Source organism: Rhinatrema bivittatum, chromosome 5 (assembly GCF_901001135.1).
Source record: "Rhinatrema bivittatum chromosome 5, aRhiBiv1.1, whole genome shotgun sequence".
Lineage (NCBI taxonomy): Eukaryota > Metazoa > Chordata > Amphibia > Gymnophiona > Rhinatrematidae > Rhinatrema > Rhinatrema bivittatum.
The window spans coordinates 252,021,254-252,036,433 of NC_042619.1; the positions used below are offsets into that span (position 1 = coordinate 252,021,254).

At 49.5% G+C, this 15,180-nt stretch overlaps 1 protein-coding gene across 3 annotated transcripts in view; it reads left to right on the plus strand.

Annotated features, from left to right (window-relative positions):
- Positions 1-15,180, plus strand: part of REEP4 (receptor accessory protein 4) — an 83,848-nt gene that overhangs the window by 34,385 nt on the left and 34,283 nt on the right. For all 3 annotated transcript variants that reach the window (XM_029603827.1, XM_029603826.1, XM_029603828.1), the window contains 3 exons: positions 11,982-12,058; positions 13,150-13,270; positions 13,562-13,675. In XM_029603827.1, coding sequence (XP_029459687.1) covers positions 11,982-12,058; positions 13,150-13,270; positions 13,562-13,675 — 312 coding nt within the window. The remainder of the gene's footprint in view (positions 1-11,981; positions 12,059-13,149; positions 13,271-13,561; positions 13,676-15,180) is intronic.

Here is a 15,180-nt window from a genome sequence, read left to right on the forward strand (position 1 = left end):
AATTTTCGTTCCTGTAATAACACAGATCAGTCCAGAGGCCCGCCCTGAGGATCTCTGCCGAAAGACTGCTTGATCTACTGCTGTATTTATGTGCAAAGCAGTTTTGCCATTTTTTGGCTTCAATTTCTAGGTTTAGCGTTTTCTGCATGGTTATCTAGTTGGTCAGGGGTATCCATGTTGGGAGCCTCGTTTGCTCTTTATTTTTCTTATTTTGGCTTGGGTATCGAATAATATTGAGGGACTGCAGGTGGCACTCTCGTATTTGTGGCAGTGCCCAAAGTTTTGTTCCCTACCTCCATCTGCTGGGAGGGATGAATATAACCCGCTTGTCTGGATTGGTCTGTGGTAATACAGGAACGAAAATTAGCAGGTAAGAACCAGTTTTTCTTCCCTATTCATACCCAGATCAGTCCAGACTCCTGGGTTTTGTATTCCTGCCAGCAGATGGAGACAGAGAAAGTTTTACTGACACTGCTATATAACCTAGTGTGCCACCTGCAGTCCCTCAGTATTTCTCTGTCTCCAGCAGATGGTAGATGGTGTGAAAACTGTAATCTGGAGTAGATGTGTACCCCCCACAGGCTTTAAGAGCAAGCTACTAAAAAGGTCATCAACCCCATACTCATCCATCTCAGACCAGGGGGATGGCCCCACCAGGACCTCATAAACCAACCCCCCCCCCCCCCCCCCCCCCAAAAAAGAAAAAAAACAAAAAAAAAAACAATCTAGAAGATTTCTGGATCCTCCCGGTGGGGGGGGGGGGGGGGGGTTGGTTTATGAGGTCCTGGTGGGGCCATCCCCCTGGTCTGAGATGGATGAGTATGGGGTTGATGACCTTTTTAGTAGCTTGCTCTTAAAGCCTGTGTGGGGTATACATCTAGTGGTCCAGATCCCTCAGTCCTCAGGAGGCAGCCTTAGAACCTGCTGGCAGCTCAGCACTTTCAGCCTGGACGAGCAGGGAAATATTCCTGTTTCTTGCTATGGGGCTAGATTGCTGTAGTTTGGTGATAAGCTTGTTTAAAAAAAAAAAAAAAAAAGTTTGAGTTCTTTGGGGCTCTGTTAGCAGCGGCTGTGCTTGCAGCTATTTTTGCCAGTGCTGGTGCTCTTGCCAATCAGAGCAGGACTGCTCTCCAGATTCTTCTGGAGAGTGAAGAGGGGCAGTGGCACGCAGCCCCAGCCATGTGGTGATGGTGCATGGCAAGGTTTAGCACACTTACAAAAACAAAATAGGTTTCCCTGTATGTACCAGGATCAGTCCAGACTGCTGGGTTATGCCTCCCCTCCAGCAGATGGAGTCAGAGAGAAAAACTGAACAGCACCCCCTAGATATACTGGTGTGCCACCTGCGATCCCTCAGTATTTTCTCTGACTCCAGCAGATTGAGAGGCATAACCTGCGGTCCTGGTCTGTCTAACATTTCTTCTGGAATTTCCAGGTTTTTTTTCTGGTAGTTGAGATTACGCTGGCTAGATCAACTGGTTGTTGCTGGTTTTCTTAAAAAAAAAAAAAAAAATATATATATATATATATAATAATAAGGTGTCTGAATAGATTATCCTGTTTCTCCTGTTCTGTTCCCCGCACAGCGGCTAGGCAGATTATCAGGCAGGCATAGAGGGCACTGCCCTCAGGTGTTTTCCCAGTGATAGTGTGTCCCTGTATGTCCCAGGGGAGAGCTTACCGGTGGGCCGATCACCCTCCCTCCCCCCCCCCCCCCCCCCCCCCAGTGATTGTTTTCCAGAGGTTCCTCTGAAGGAGGCTTGCACTTAGAAAATTTTTGTGTCTGCTTCAAAAAAAAAAAAAAAGGAAGAGACAGTTTATTTGCATTAGAAAGCCAAGTAAGACCTGTTGGGGACAGGCAGTGAGCTTGGTGCTTGCAGCCCCGGCCTGCCGTGCGTTGGACCAGGGATTCCGGAGGGGGTGGCTTGTTTCACCCGGCACATTTACAAATTGGGGGCATTACTTACTTTTGGCACGCTTTTCCTGCCGACGGCCTCTTCATGCCGTGATCTTCGGCCTGCACAGGCTGCGGGGGTGCGACTCTCCCGAGAGGGTCTCTGCTCCCGATGTCTTCCCGGGGGCGAGGGACCCTCTCGGGGGCCGAGCGCTGCCCGCAGCAGTGCTTCCTTGTCTTCTTCGGCGCGGCGGCGAAGGGTAGCTGAGTCCTGGTCTTCAGCCCCGCCTCCCATATAGAGGGAGACGGCGGCCATTTTGACCACACGGCAGGCTCACGATTCAGCGTCAGAGGAGGAGGATTCTCTCCCTCCTTCACCTGATTTAAGCCCGCAGAGTGCGCCTGATTCAGATGCTCTTTGACCCCCTCCTCCCCCCCCCCGGCCCGCGGGGGCAACATTTAAGGGACCAGTACCTTTCTCCTCCAAGTTTGTGCTGTTGATGCACAAAGCTTTTTTGGAGGCAGAAGCAGGTTGGGAGGCGGATGGAACCCCCCTTCCCGGATCAGGGGAAAGATGGGACCAGGTGTCCTCGGCCACTGGGAGCTGTAGGGGTTCCGGAGGCACCGGATCCCGCCCCAGTCCTCCCGGATGCGCTAGGAGCGGATGTTGCTGATGGTCAGGGGTCTGTTGAAGGAGATGACCCCCAGGTTCTCCGCTTGTTTGGTAAGGATGAGCTCAACTTTTTGATCCTTCATGTTTTGAAGGAGTTGGAGATCCCTACGCCGCAGCAGGAAGCGGACACTTCAACGGGGGATGTAGCTATGGCGGCCTGCGGGCCCCTCCGCAAACCTTTCCCTTCCATTCCAAGGTGTTACAGATCATCGCTAAGGAATGGGATGTTCCGGAAGCTTCCTTGCGAGTTAGCAGGGCTATGGACAAGTTGTATCCCCTGCTGTCGGAGTCCTTGGAACTGCTCAAGGTCCCTTCAGTGGATTCGGCAGTCGCGGCAGTGGTCAAGCATACTACCATTCTCGTCACGGGGGGGGATAGCATTGAAGGATCTCCAGGACCGAAAGTTGGAGATCTTGTTAAAGCGCATCTTTGAGGTTGCGGCATTAGGGGTCCAAGCGGCGGCCTGTAGCAGTCTTGTGCAGAGGGCCACTCTCCGCTGGATTCAACAACTGCTTACAGCACAGGAACTTCCGCCGGACGAAGCGGAGCAGGCCAACTGCATGGAGGCGGCGGTTGCCTACACAGCAGATTCTTTGTATGATTTGCTACGGACCTCGGCTCGCACTATGTCCGGCAGTTTCAGCCAGACGGCTGTTTTGGCTACGTCGCTGGTCGGCAGATGCTTCCTCCAAGTCCCGCTTAGGTTCCTTTCCCTTCAAGGGTAAGGTGGTGTTTGGAGAGGAGTTGGATCAACTCATCAAGGATCTGGGAGACAATAAGGTTTATAAATTGCCTGAGGATAAGCCCCGTCAGTCTCGGTCCTTCAGAAACTCCAGGGCTCGATTTCGCGGTCAGCGCCGGTTCCGTATGGGGAGGGGTGGTCCCTTTCCCCAAAAACAGCAAGGGTCCAGGTCTCAGTCTTGGTCTCCTTCCTTTCGGGGCAGGCGGCCTCAGCGATTGGGATCCTCGCAGAGCTTTGTCCCCAACAAGACTACTCAATGAAGACGCGCAGACCCATTCCTCCGTCCCACACATCGGGGGTCGGTTGTCCCTGTTTTGGGAGGAATGGGTCAAGATAACTTCAGACCAATGGGTCCTCGACATGGTGCGACATGGTTACGTGTTGGAATTTGCTCGGCCCCTCCGGGATCTTTTTATGATATCGCCTTGCGGTCCTCGGGAAAAGCAACTAGTTATCGCCCAAACTTTGGACCGGTTGCTGGCACTGGGGGCGGTATTGCCAGTTCCACCGGCAGAGCAAAGGACGGGACGGTATTCCATATACTTCGTGGTTCCAAAGAAGGAAGGCACGTTCAGGCCCATCTTGGATTTAAAACGGGTAAACAAGGCCTTGCACGTTCCTCTGTTTCGTATGGAGACGCTGCGGTCTGTTATTGCGGCCGTCCACAAGGGAGAATTTTTGGCTTCTTTAGATCTGACCGATGCGTATCTTCACATCGGAATCCGGGGGCGTCACCAAAGGTACCTGAGGTTCCTGGTGTTAGGATACCATTTCCAGTTTTGTGCCCTTCCGTTCGGGCTCGCTACTGCACCCAGGGTGTTTACCAAGATACTTGTGGTCGTCACAGCCTTTCTATGCCGTCAAGGGATACTGGTACATCCCTATCTCGACGATTGGCTCATCCGGGCGAAGTCGGAGGAGTTGTGCAAGCGGTCTGTTCGGTTGGTGGTGAAGCAGCTTCAATCGTTAGGTTGGGTAGTCAACTTCGCGAAGAGTCAGCTAGAACAGACTCAACAATTGGAGGTCTTGGGAGCTCGCTTTGATACTTTGGTGGGCAAGGTGTTTTTGCCGCACCAGCGGATGGTCAATCTGATGGCACAAGTGCGGAACATGCTGGTTCTCCCGTTACCTACGTCCTGGGATTATTTACAAGTCATTGGACATATGGCTTCTACTCTGGAAATAGTGCCGTGGGCCTTTGCACATATGCGGCCTTTGCAAAGAGCGCTTCTTTCTCGCTAGGATCCCAGGACAGGAGATTACAGCATGGAGTTGCCCTTGCTGGAGCAGGCCCGGTCCAGCCTCGCTTGGTGGTTGAGCCCGGACCATCTCCTGCAAGGCGTGGACCTGGAACCTCCGCCCTGGGTAGTAGTGATGACTGATGCCAGCCTGTCAGGCTGGGGGGCGGTGTGTCAGTCCCGAGCGGTGCAGGGCTCATGGTCCCCCCGCCAGGCCTCTTGGTCCATCAACCGTCTGGAGACCAGAGCGGTGCGTCTGGCCTTGCGCCGCCTCTTTCCACTGGTACACGGTCGGGCGGTACGAGTTCTATCGGACAACGCGACCACGGTGGCGTATATAAATCGGCAAGGCGGCACAAGAAGTCCGGTGGCGGACGAGGCGTCATTGTTGATGGCCTGGGCGGAGCGTCATCTATCCCGCATCGCGGCCACCCATATTGCAGGCGTGGACAACGTTCAGGCGGATTATCTCAGCCGGCAGCACCTAGACCCGGGAGAGTGGGAGCTGTCAGCCGAGGCGATGTGTCTCATAACCCTGCGTTGGGGGGTTCCGCGCCTGGACTTGATGGCGACTCGGCTGAATGCAAAGGCGGTACGTTTCTTCAGCCACAGGCGAGAGCACGGATTGGAAGGAGTAGATGCACTGGTGCTTCCGTGGCCTCGTCACATCCTCCTCTGTGTTTCCTCCGTGGCCCCTAGTGGGAAAGGTCTTATGGCGCATAGAATCACATCAGGGTCGGGTGATTCTCGTGGCCCCAGAGTGGCCAAGGCGCCCGTGGTTCGCGGATCTCGTCAGTCTGGTGGTGGACGGGCCATTGCATCTAGGACATCTTCCGAATCTCCTTCGCCAGGGCCCGGTATTTTTCGACCTGGCAGATCGATTTTTGTCTGGCGGCTTGGCTTATGAGCGGAGGCAGTTGAGGAAGAAAGGTTATCCGTAAGCGGTCATTTCCACCCTCCTTCGGGCGCGCAGGTCTTCGACTACGCTTACTTATGCTAGAGTATGGAAGGTCTTTGACTCTTGGTGCAGTGACTTTCAGATTTTGCCACAGCAGACTTCTGTAGGGCATATCCTTATGTTCTTACAGGAGGAATTGAAGAAAGGTTTGGCCTACAGTTCTCTTCGAGTTCAGGTGGCGGCTCTGGGTTGCCTGAGGGGTAAGATTGAAGGTTCTTGTCTTGCGTGTCACCCAGATGTTGCTTGTTTTTTGCATGGTGTTAGGAACTTGCGTCCTCCGGTGAGAGTTCCCTGTCCTTCCTGGAACTTGAACTTGATTCTCCGTGGTCTCAACGCGGCACCTTTTGAGCCTAATAAGAGGGCTTCATTGAAAGATTTAACTTTCAAGACTGTATTTCTTGTGGCCATTTCGTCAGCGAGTCGTGTTTCGGAGCTGCAGGCTCTTTCGTGCAGGGAACTGTTCTTTCGTATTTCTGAGTCTGGAGTGTCCTTGCGCACAGTACCTTCCTTCTTGCCAAAGGTGATATCGGCTTTTCATGTTAATCAGACGGTGGAATTACCTTCTTTTTCGGAGAAGAAGCTCCAGTCTTCTCAAGGTCGGGACTTGAGGCATTTGGATGTCCGTCGGGTAATGTTGCGGTATTTGGAGGTCACTAATGATTTTCGGAGGTCAGATCACCTGTTTGTTTTGTGGCATGGGCCCAAGAGGGGTCTGCAGGCGTCCAAAGCAACTATCGCCCGATGGTTAAAGGGCGCGATCGCGTCCACATACATTGGTTGCGGTAAGTCTGTTCCTGATGGGATTAAGGCTCACTCCCTGCGTTCTCAGGCGACTTCGTGGGCTGAAAGTCAGCTTGTTTCTAGCCAGGAGATTTGCAGGGCGGCCACTTGGAAGTCCTTGCATACGTTTGCGAGGCATTATCGTTTAGATGTTCGTGGTCCGTCGGATGAGTCCTTTGGGAGCAGCTTGATTCGAGTGGGACTCTCTGAATCCCACCCCATTTAAGACGGCTCGGGTACATCCCAGCAGTCTGCACTGATCCTAGTACGTACAGGGAAAGGAAAATTAGTTTCTTACCTGATAATTTTCGTTCCTGTAGTACCGAGGATCAGTCCAGACGCCTGCCCAAGTCTTTTTCAGGAGACTTTCATATTTTCGGCTGTTAGGCGCTTCTTAACAGTGAAATACATCTGTTCTACCTTACAATATGGTAAGTTGTTCTTCCCTTCGTCTTTGTGAGGGGGCAAGTTTGTTTTGGGTCCTTAGGGCAATGTTGCTACTTGATCTAGTCAGTGTTTGGTTTAACTTGTTTGAATTTTCAATGGAAGGGTTGGTTTTGTTCCTTCTGCTTTGATATCAATTATACTGAGGGATCGCAGGTGGCACACCGATATATCTAGGGGGTGCTGTTTAGTTTTTCTCTCTGACTCCATCTGCTGGAGGGGAGGCATAACCCAGCAGTCTGGACTGATCCTTGGTACTACAGGAACGAAAATTATCAGGTAAGAAACTAATTTTCCTTTCACTGGTCAAATTTTCTCATTTTATGATATAACTACATGTGCATTAAACCCACATATATTATTTGTAGGACCCACACTCAATGAGTTTGACTGTCAATCAAACTCATGATTTTGGTCATAGTTCCCTTTAATTTATTTTAATTATTAACTTTTGATTTTTTTGTTTTTTTGAAATGTTTTGATTTCTATCTTGAAATCTTTATAGAAAGCTGATGAACTCCAATATTTATCCCAAAACAAGTATATCATCGCAGATCATATTTAAGTTATCACAAAGAGTCAATAGAGCAAAAATCATCTGTGCTACTTCAGAAACAGTCCCATGTTCATCCCAAACTGGATATACCATTACAGATCATATTAGAAGTTATCACAAACAAGTCTGTGAAATAATATTCATCTGAACTACTTAAGAAAACAGTCCCGACACGATCGTGTTTCGGACCACCCGGTCCTGCTTCAGGAGAAACCACTCTTCAAAAACTGTACTCCATATCCTGCAGTGACTCCAATTTTGCACCGTTCCATCAGCGTTACTTCCTTCCGTGGCTAAATCGACATCATCTTCTCGCGGTCTGAATTCAGTTCTGCGACTTCACCAGGTTTGCCATGCCTATGGGTGTTTACATTCGTGCCTAAACAGAGAGGGCCTGTGCTCTGGCTGCACTTCAGGGGGGGGGGAGGCACATTGGGATTGCCTACAATTACCACTGCTACTTCTTGATCGGCAAAAGGTTCGTGGGTGTCTGGGTCTACTGCAACGGTTTCCTCGGTCAGCTCGGGAACGATGGCCATATTTGCTCAAGCATGGGAGGCATGAAGATCCCCCTCCATGGCTGTCTCCCGCTGCTGTTGGCACCAGGGAGGTCTGAGGGTCTCTGATTTTGAAGATTTTCCCCTGATAGGGGAAGAAAGGACCTGGAGAATTTTCCTTTGGGACCGGGATTCTGAGGATTCCCAGGTTTTTTCCACAGAGTTTGCTTTGCTTATACATAGGGCTTACTTGGCCAAATGTGCAGCAGGAGATCACGCTAGGTCCTGGCCGCAGTCCATGGTTTATACCTGGGCAGTGAAGAATCTGGTGCAAGCCAAACAAAAGCATTCAGCGAGCATTTGACGTATTCTGTGTCCTTCGTCTCAGCCAGGTGGGACTGATAGGGATACTAAGGATTCAGATGATCCAGAGGCTGCAACGAGAGATGCCTCAGGAGAAGCCTGATGTTGGATGTTGCAAACCTAGCCGAGGATCCAGAAGAGGTTCCGGTGGCTGAAAGGGTTAATCCCAAGGTGGTTCATCTTTTTCGCAGAGTGGAACTCTGGCCTTTGATCCTGCAGGTGCTTCAGGAGCTGGGAATCAAGGTTTCGCTAGAGGAGTCTGACCTGGAGGGGGCAGACCTCATCTTGTATGATTTGCACAGTCCAGCGGAAGCCTTTCCGTTTTATAAGACAGTGAAGAAGTTGGTTGTTCAGGAGTGGGACACTCTAGTCTAGCTTAAGGGTTGTTAGATTGATGGCAAAGCTTTATCCACTGTTGGAGGAGATGCTGGAGCTTTTAGCTCGCCCTAAAATCGCTGCTTCAGTGTTAATGGTCACTAAGAAGACCACCATTCCAATAGCAGGTTTTGCCGCTTTACGAGATATGCAAGATCGCAAGTTGGATGTGCATCTCGAATTTTTGAGGTCTCATCCCTGGGCATAAGGGCTGTGACTTGTAGCAGTTTTATGCAGAGGGCTTGTTTGCGTTAGGTCCAGCAATTGCAGGAGACACTGGCTGCATCAGGGCTGGCAGCGCAACAGGCTGAATGTCTGGAAGTGGCTTTGGTGTATGAGGCAGATGCCTTGTATGACCTGATCAGGACATCTTCTGGGATCATGATGTCTGTGGTGTCTGCTAGATTTTTATGGTTGTGGAATTGGTCGGCGGATGTTTGATCCAAATCTCAGCTGGGAGCTGTTCCATTTAAGGGCAAGCTCTTGTTTGAAAGGACTTGGAATAGATAATGAAGCATCTCGGAAAATCCAAGGTTCATAAGTTACCTGAAGACCAGCCTAGAGGCAGGTGATTTTTTTTCCTGCTCAGGCAAGGTTTCGGGACAGTAAGAGATTTCACCAAACTAAGGATTCTTTGGAGCCACAGAGACAGCTCGCAGGTAGACCTCAGTCTTGGAGTCAGTCCTTTCAGGGTGGTTGGAAGCCTTCCCAAGACAACCCTGGCATGGGGACAGGATGTGCGCAGTGTTTGCAATTAAGTGATGGCCGTCGGAGGGCGTTTGGTGCTCTTTTACAAGGAGTGGGCCAAAATTACCATGGACCAATGGGTTCTAAGTGTGATAAAAGACAGCTACGCGTTAGAATTTGCGGTCTGGTATGGGACGCCTACATAATTTCCCCTTGTGCTCCTTACACTGAGCGGGTAGTTGTTCAAGGGACAGTGGACCGTTTGCTGTATCTGGATGCTATTGTACCAGTTCCCTGGATAGAGCTGAGAACAGGAAGGTATATCATCTATTTCCTCATGTCAAAGAAGGAAGGGATGTTTCAGCTGATTTTGGATTTGAAGAAAGTAAATGGCAGCTGTCAAGGTTCCTCATTTCCGCATGGAGTCCCTAAGGTCAGTCATAGTGATGATGTGCAGAGGAGAGTTCTTGGCATCTCTCGACTTGATGGACACACAGCCATCAAGCCGGAGCACCAGCAGTTTCTGCAGTTCGTGATCTTAGGGAAATATTTTCAGTGTTCCATCTTAATCAAATGATCAAACTTCCGGCTTTCACGGATTTCTATTCCTCCATGCATTGCGCGAGAGAACTTAAGCTCTTGGATGTAAGGCATGCTTTATTAAGGTATCTGAAGGTCACTAATGATTTCCGGAGATCAGATCACCTCTTTGTTCTGTGGAGTGGTCCAAAGAAGGGATATAAGGCATCTAAGGCTACAATTGCACGATGTCTTAAGGGGGCAATTGGGACGACTTATATTGCTAAACCCTCATCCTGTGCCTGAGGCTTTGAGCTTATTTGACATGTTCTCAGGCAACCTCTTGGTCTGAGTAACAACAGGTGTCTCCGCAGGAAATTTGCAGAGAGGCTACTTGGAAGTCATTGTACGCTTGCACCAGGCGTTATTGCCTGAATTTCGGGGATCTGGCTTCCATGTGCTTTGGCAAGAGTGTTCTATGAGTGGGACTCTTCAGATTCCATCCTGTTTAGGGGAGCTTAGGTACATCCCAGGAGTCTGGACTGATCTGGGTATAAACAGGAAAGCAAAATTTGGTTCTTACCTGCTAATTTCGTTCCTTCGGGGGGGGGGCTGCCATTTATACTGTTGATTTGTATACAGTGCAGAGTTGTTGATCATTTCAGGGCTGTGCGCTTACATTATTTTTCGCCAAAGAATTTTCCATTTTGTTACAATTTCACCTTCCTCCTGCTCGTCGGGGGGGTTTGCATTTAAGGTTATTATAATTGCTGTTCCCTGTACATACCCGGATCAGTCCAGACACCTGGGTTTTGCCTCCCCTCCAGCAGATGGAGACAGAGAAATTTTTAAAAACAACCCTGCCATATATATCAAGGTGCCACCCATAGTCCCTCAGTCTTTCTCTGTCTCCAGCAGATGGTGGAGGTGCAAGACCCACAGTCTCTTCTGATTCTTTGCTTGTAAAAAAAAAAAAAAAAAAAAGGATAGCAGGGTTAAGAAAGGGGGATTTTCCTTTATTTCCTATAGGTAAAAAGAACAGAGGATCTGTCAGTCTCCCAGGGGGTTGCTAGGTCCTGAGGGACCATCCCCCCTGGTGTGGTGAGACAGCTGCATGTAAGGGTTGATGGCCCTGTACACAATTGTAGGCAGCACTGGGGTGATACCGGGGAGCCCGGCTCACTCACCCCAGCAGGAGCTTCTACAGAACCTGGGACAGCGATCGGGCAAGTTTTTACCTAAAAAAAAAAAAAAAAAAGTTTTCTTTTACTTGCGCGCGCTGACTCTCCTGTGTTTTTCTTGGCTTCCCTGCTTCACTGCGCCGAGATTGTTACGTTTCGTCGCTTTTTCTCAGTTTTTTTTCTTGCACTTTTAATCACGGCAGGGATGCCCCGAGGGTCGTCGTGCCACACGTGCGGCTCAGCGCGCGTCTTTCTAGAGAGGGCCTGTGCGCTGATTGCTTACCCGGAGGTGAAGGACCCTCCGTTTTGGCCTCGGGAGGGTCGGAATCGGGCTCCTCAGTCCTCCACGTGGCTACCCAACAGGCAGCACAGCCCCAGCTGATCCGTTCCCGCTGAGCTTGGGAACGGAGGCCATTTTGGATTGTTTTCGGGCAGCCCCGCGGGCCGCAATACTGAGGGACTGCAAGTTATGTAGCATTGTAAGTAAAACTTTATCTCTGTCTGGCAGAGATGCAAAACCCAGGAGTCTGGACTGATCTGTGGTAATACAGGATTGAAAATTAGCAGGTAAGAACCAATTTTCCTCTCTTCTTTCTTATGGAGGTCCACAGAGAAGATGAGGCCTGGGGAATTCAAATTGTGGCTGAATCCGAAACTGGTTTGAGGGCAGGTTTAATTATTCAGTGATGGAAACTATTCCTAGGACTGTGCCATATGTAGAAGGGATTGATATAATTTACATATGTCAGGTTGAAAACACCAAGAGTCTGGATATCCTGGGACAAGGGCAGAGTGTTAGAAAAGACTGAGCCATGCATTGCTGTTACTTAGGAACAGAGAGCTAACCATGAGCACTGGCTACAGGAGTGCTGGTGTTTATTAAATGTGGGAGAACAAAGTTACCTCACCACTGTTAGTACAAGTTACAAGTCTGGGCCCAGTGTTTCAGCAAAGATATCAAGGAACTAAGAAAGAAGTGAAGATGAGCTGGAGAGATTACTCTGCAGGGAAGCGATCAGACTAGGCTTTGGTTATAAGGAGATGTGATCACAATGTATTCTTCTTCCCATCTAGGTGCGTTGGATGATGTACTGGATTGTCTTTGCACTTTTTATGACAATTGAAACCTTCACGGACATTTTTATTTCATGGTAAGGAGTGTGAGGAAGGAGGTCACGGGGGGGGGGGGGAGGAAGAGACAGAGAGTGAGCCCTTGGATCATTGGGGAGAAGGGAGTGAAGGATGAGTGGATGAGCTGTTGGGTCATAAGACAGGAGGGTAGAGTGGACGAGTAAGCTTTTGCTATATGCGGGTGGGAGGGACAGGTGAGTGAGCCTTCATGTCATAGGGAGAAGAGGCTGGATAATGAAGGGGTAGGTGACATTGTGTCACAGGGAGAGGGGTGGGTGAGCATGGGAGTAGGGAAAGAGGAGGACAAATAAGCAAGCTCTCGAGTTACAGAGGAGGGCAGGGTAAGCAAACACTCGGATCGTAGTGGGTGAGCACACATGAATACCAGCACACTACTTTGGGATGGTGCAGCTGAGCCTTTCATTGGATTTGTAAGGCAGAAGTACAAGTCAAACAATTTAATTCATCTGGCAATTAAAATAAAATTTACAAAATTCAATATTTTCTTACTGATTTAGATATATTTTGTGGTCTGGCAGTTTCTTCCAGCACCTTTTGAGCTTCCAAATTGAGACCAGCCTTTTTTGGTTCCTTCATTTACAGTCACCTAGGGTTTGTATAGCCTTACCAACTCTTTAGCGCAGTCATAGCAGTAACATGGACCTCAAGTCTGGTCACTAGGTGTCCCAGTGTCCCTGGCTGATCTGGGGAGCAAAGACCTGTTCCAGGAATTGATCTCAGGTCCATCTGGGCCAGCACCTGATTTTTGTTTTGTTAGTAGTAGTCAAAGTATTTGGGAACTCCTTTTAAATAAACTTTATGAATCTCAATAAATCAGGGACTACTTTGCTGATCATCATAATAGTCCCATGCAGTTGTCCCACTGATGCACCTAAAGCTTGTGTACAGCATAAACAGCTGAAGAGATGGCTTGGAAAATGTTGAAACTGGCACAGCTATAGTACAATTTTGAACTTTATATGATGAAACGTGTGCAGATACAAGAAATAATGTGTTAGGACAAAAAAATTTGAAGTGATAGCTGAGAGTGGTGAGTGCTGTGGCCCGGGTGGGATGGGTTCATGTTGTCATGATTGACCTGTCTCTGCAGGTTTCCTTTTTACTATGAGATGAAGATGGCGTTTGTTATCTGGCTGTTGTCTCCGTACACCAAGGGAGCAAGTGTGCTGTATAGGAAATTTATCCATCCTACACTGTCCCGTAAAGAGAGAGTAAGAATCCTATCCTTTTACTGTGACCTCAAGTCTGTCTCATTCTCCAATTGCCCTGCAACCCCACCCTGCTATTCCTGTTTTGAGATTCCTCCTACACAGTTATGTCAATGTATATCAATCCTGCCCATCACCCACCCCCCTCCTCCCAACCCACATTCCTATTTCAGTACTGGTGGGAACATATGTTGCCTATGCTTGGGAGAGCCAGATACGCACAGAAGTATTAATAAATATTGGGGAAGGAAATAGGTTTAGCTCCATTTTAATTTCTTTTCTTTGGTCTTTTAGGAAATTGATGCATATATTGTGCAGGCAAAAGAACAAAGCTATGAGACTATGGTGAATTTTGGGCGAAAAGGTTTAAACATCGCTGCTACTGCTGCGGTACAGGCAGCTGCTAAGGTACTGGAGTAGGGCTTTGTGTGTTGCAGGAATGGCACTGGGGGGTTTGTTTTGTGGAGTAGCTGATGGGGCAGAAGTGGCGGTCGGGTGATAAGTTTGTGACACTTGCTGACATTTTATAGTGAATCCCTTACTCTAGCATATCAAGTCCTCTCTTCCTTGTACGTACCCAGATCAGTCCAGACTCCTGGGTGTTTTACCTCCCTTCCAGCAGATGGAGACAGACAGTTTCGCTGACACTGCCACATAACCCAAAGTGCCACCTGCCGTCCCTTAATATTTCCCTGTCTTCAGCAGATGGTGGAGGTGCAAAATCTGCAGTCTGAAACTAGTAAAAAAAAAAAAAAAAAATAAAATAAATACATGGGAAAGAAGTATGAGCTTTCAGAGATTGCCTCCCAGGTGGTTGGCATGTCCTGGAGGGGCCATACTCCCTGGTTTTTGAGCAGGGGGTTGGGGACGCTTTCTTGCTCAGTCTCTTACCGCTGGGGGCAGAAAGCTGGTTGTTCTAATTCCCTCGTCCTCAGGAGGACATACAGAGCCTGCTGCCACTCTTCAGTTTTCAGGGATGGTTTTTGGGGGTTTTTTTTTGTTCTTTTTATTAGCTCTAGAAAAGTTTAAAAAAAAAAAGTTTTATTCTGTGCTTTCCTGTTCGTCTGCAGCAGAGCTTCAGCCTCTTAAGAGAATCAAGCAGCCTTTTTCTGTAGCGATCCTGGGGCAGCTGCCTGCTTCTATGGACCCAGTGTTTCGACAATATGCCACATGGCTTCAGTTGCACGGCATATGGTGACCCGTGTGACTTTCTCGCGACGGATGATGTTCCTGGTGCTTCTGCAGAGGAGAGGGCAGCTTGGGGAACGGTCGCAGTGGCTTCGGGGAGGCAGCGCAGGCCTGGGAGGTTCTCTGGTGCTTTCGTGGAAGCAGCGGACCCCCTTCCCGGTTAGTGCGGGAATGGCGGCCATTTTGTCCACTTTCATGTGCTGCAGGTGGGGGATGGGAATTTACCTCCTCCATTGTCCCCAGCTGATACGGACCCTGTGGGAGACCGGGAGGCTTCGGGGGGGGGGGGGGAGAGAGAGGACCTCCTGGGGAAGGCTTCTGACGATTCCTCTACTTTTTCCTCTGATTTTACCCTGTTGCAGCACAGGGCTTATTTTGGCCAGAAAGACCGTGGTGCAGGGCCAAGCAGGAGATGTTGGTAGGTCTGTGGCCGGAGAAGAGAACCAGATCCTCACGGGCTGCGGGGGCTACAAGCGTTCGGTGATTACCAGAGATGGCCGCACCGGGAAGCACGGCGAATAACATCTGAAACTTTAGAAGATGAGAATCCGCAGGTACAGGACCCCTGGGATACAAATTTGGCTTTAAAGGACCGGGTTCCAGAAAAAGGGCTGGGGAAAGCCCAGGCTGTGGAAGGGAATGACCCAAAGGTGGTTCATCTTTTCCACAGGGAGGAGTTGAGTCCCTTGATTCCCCTCGTCCTGGAGGAATTGGGGATAAAGGTT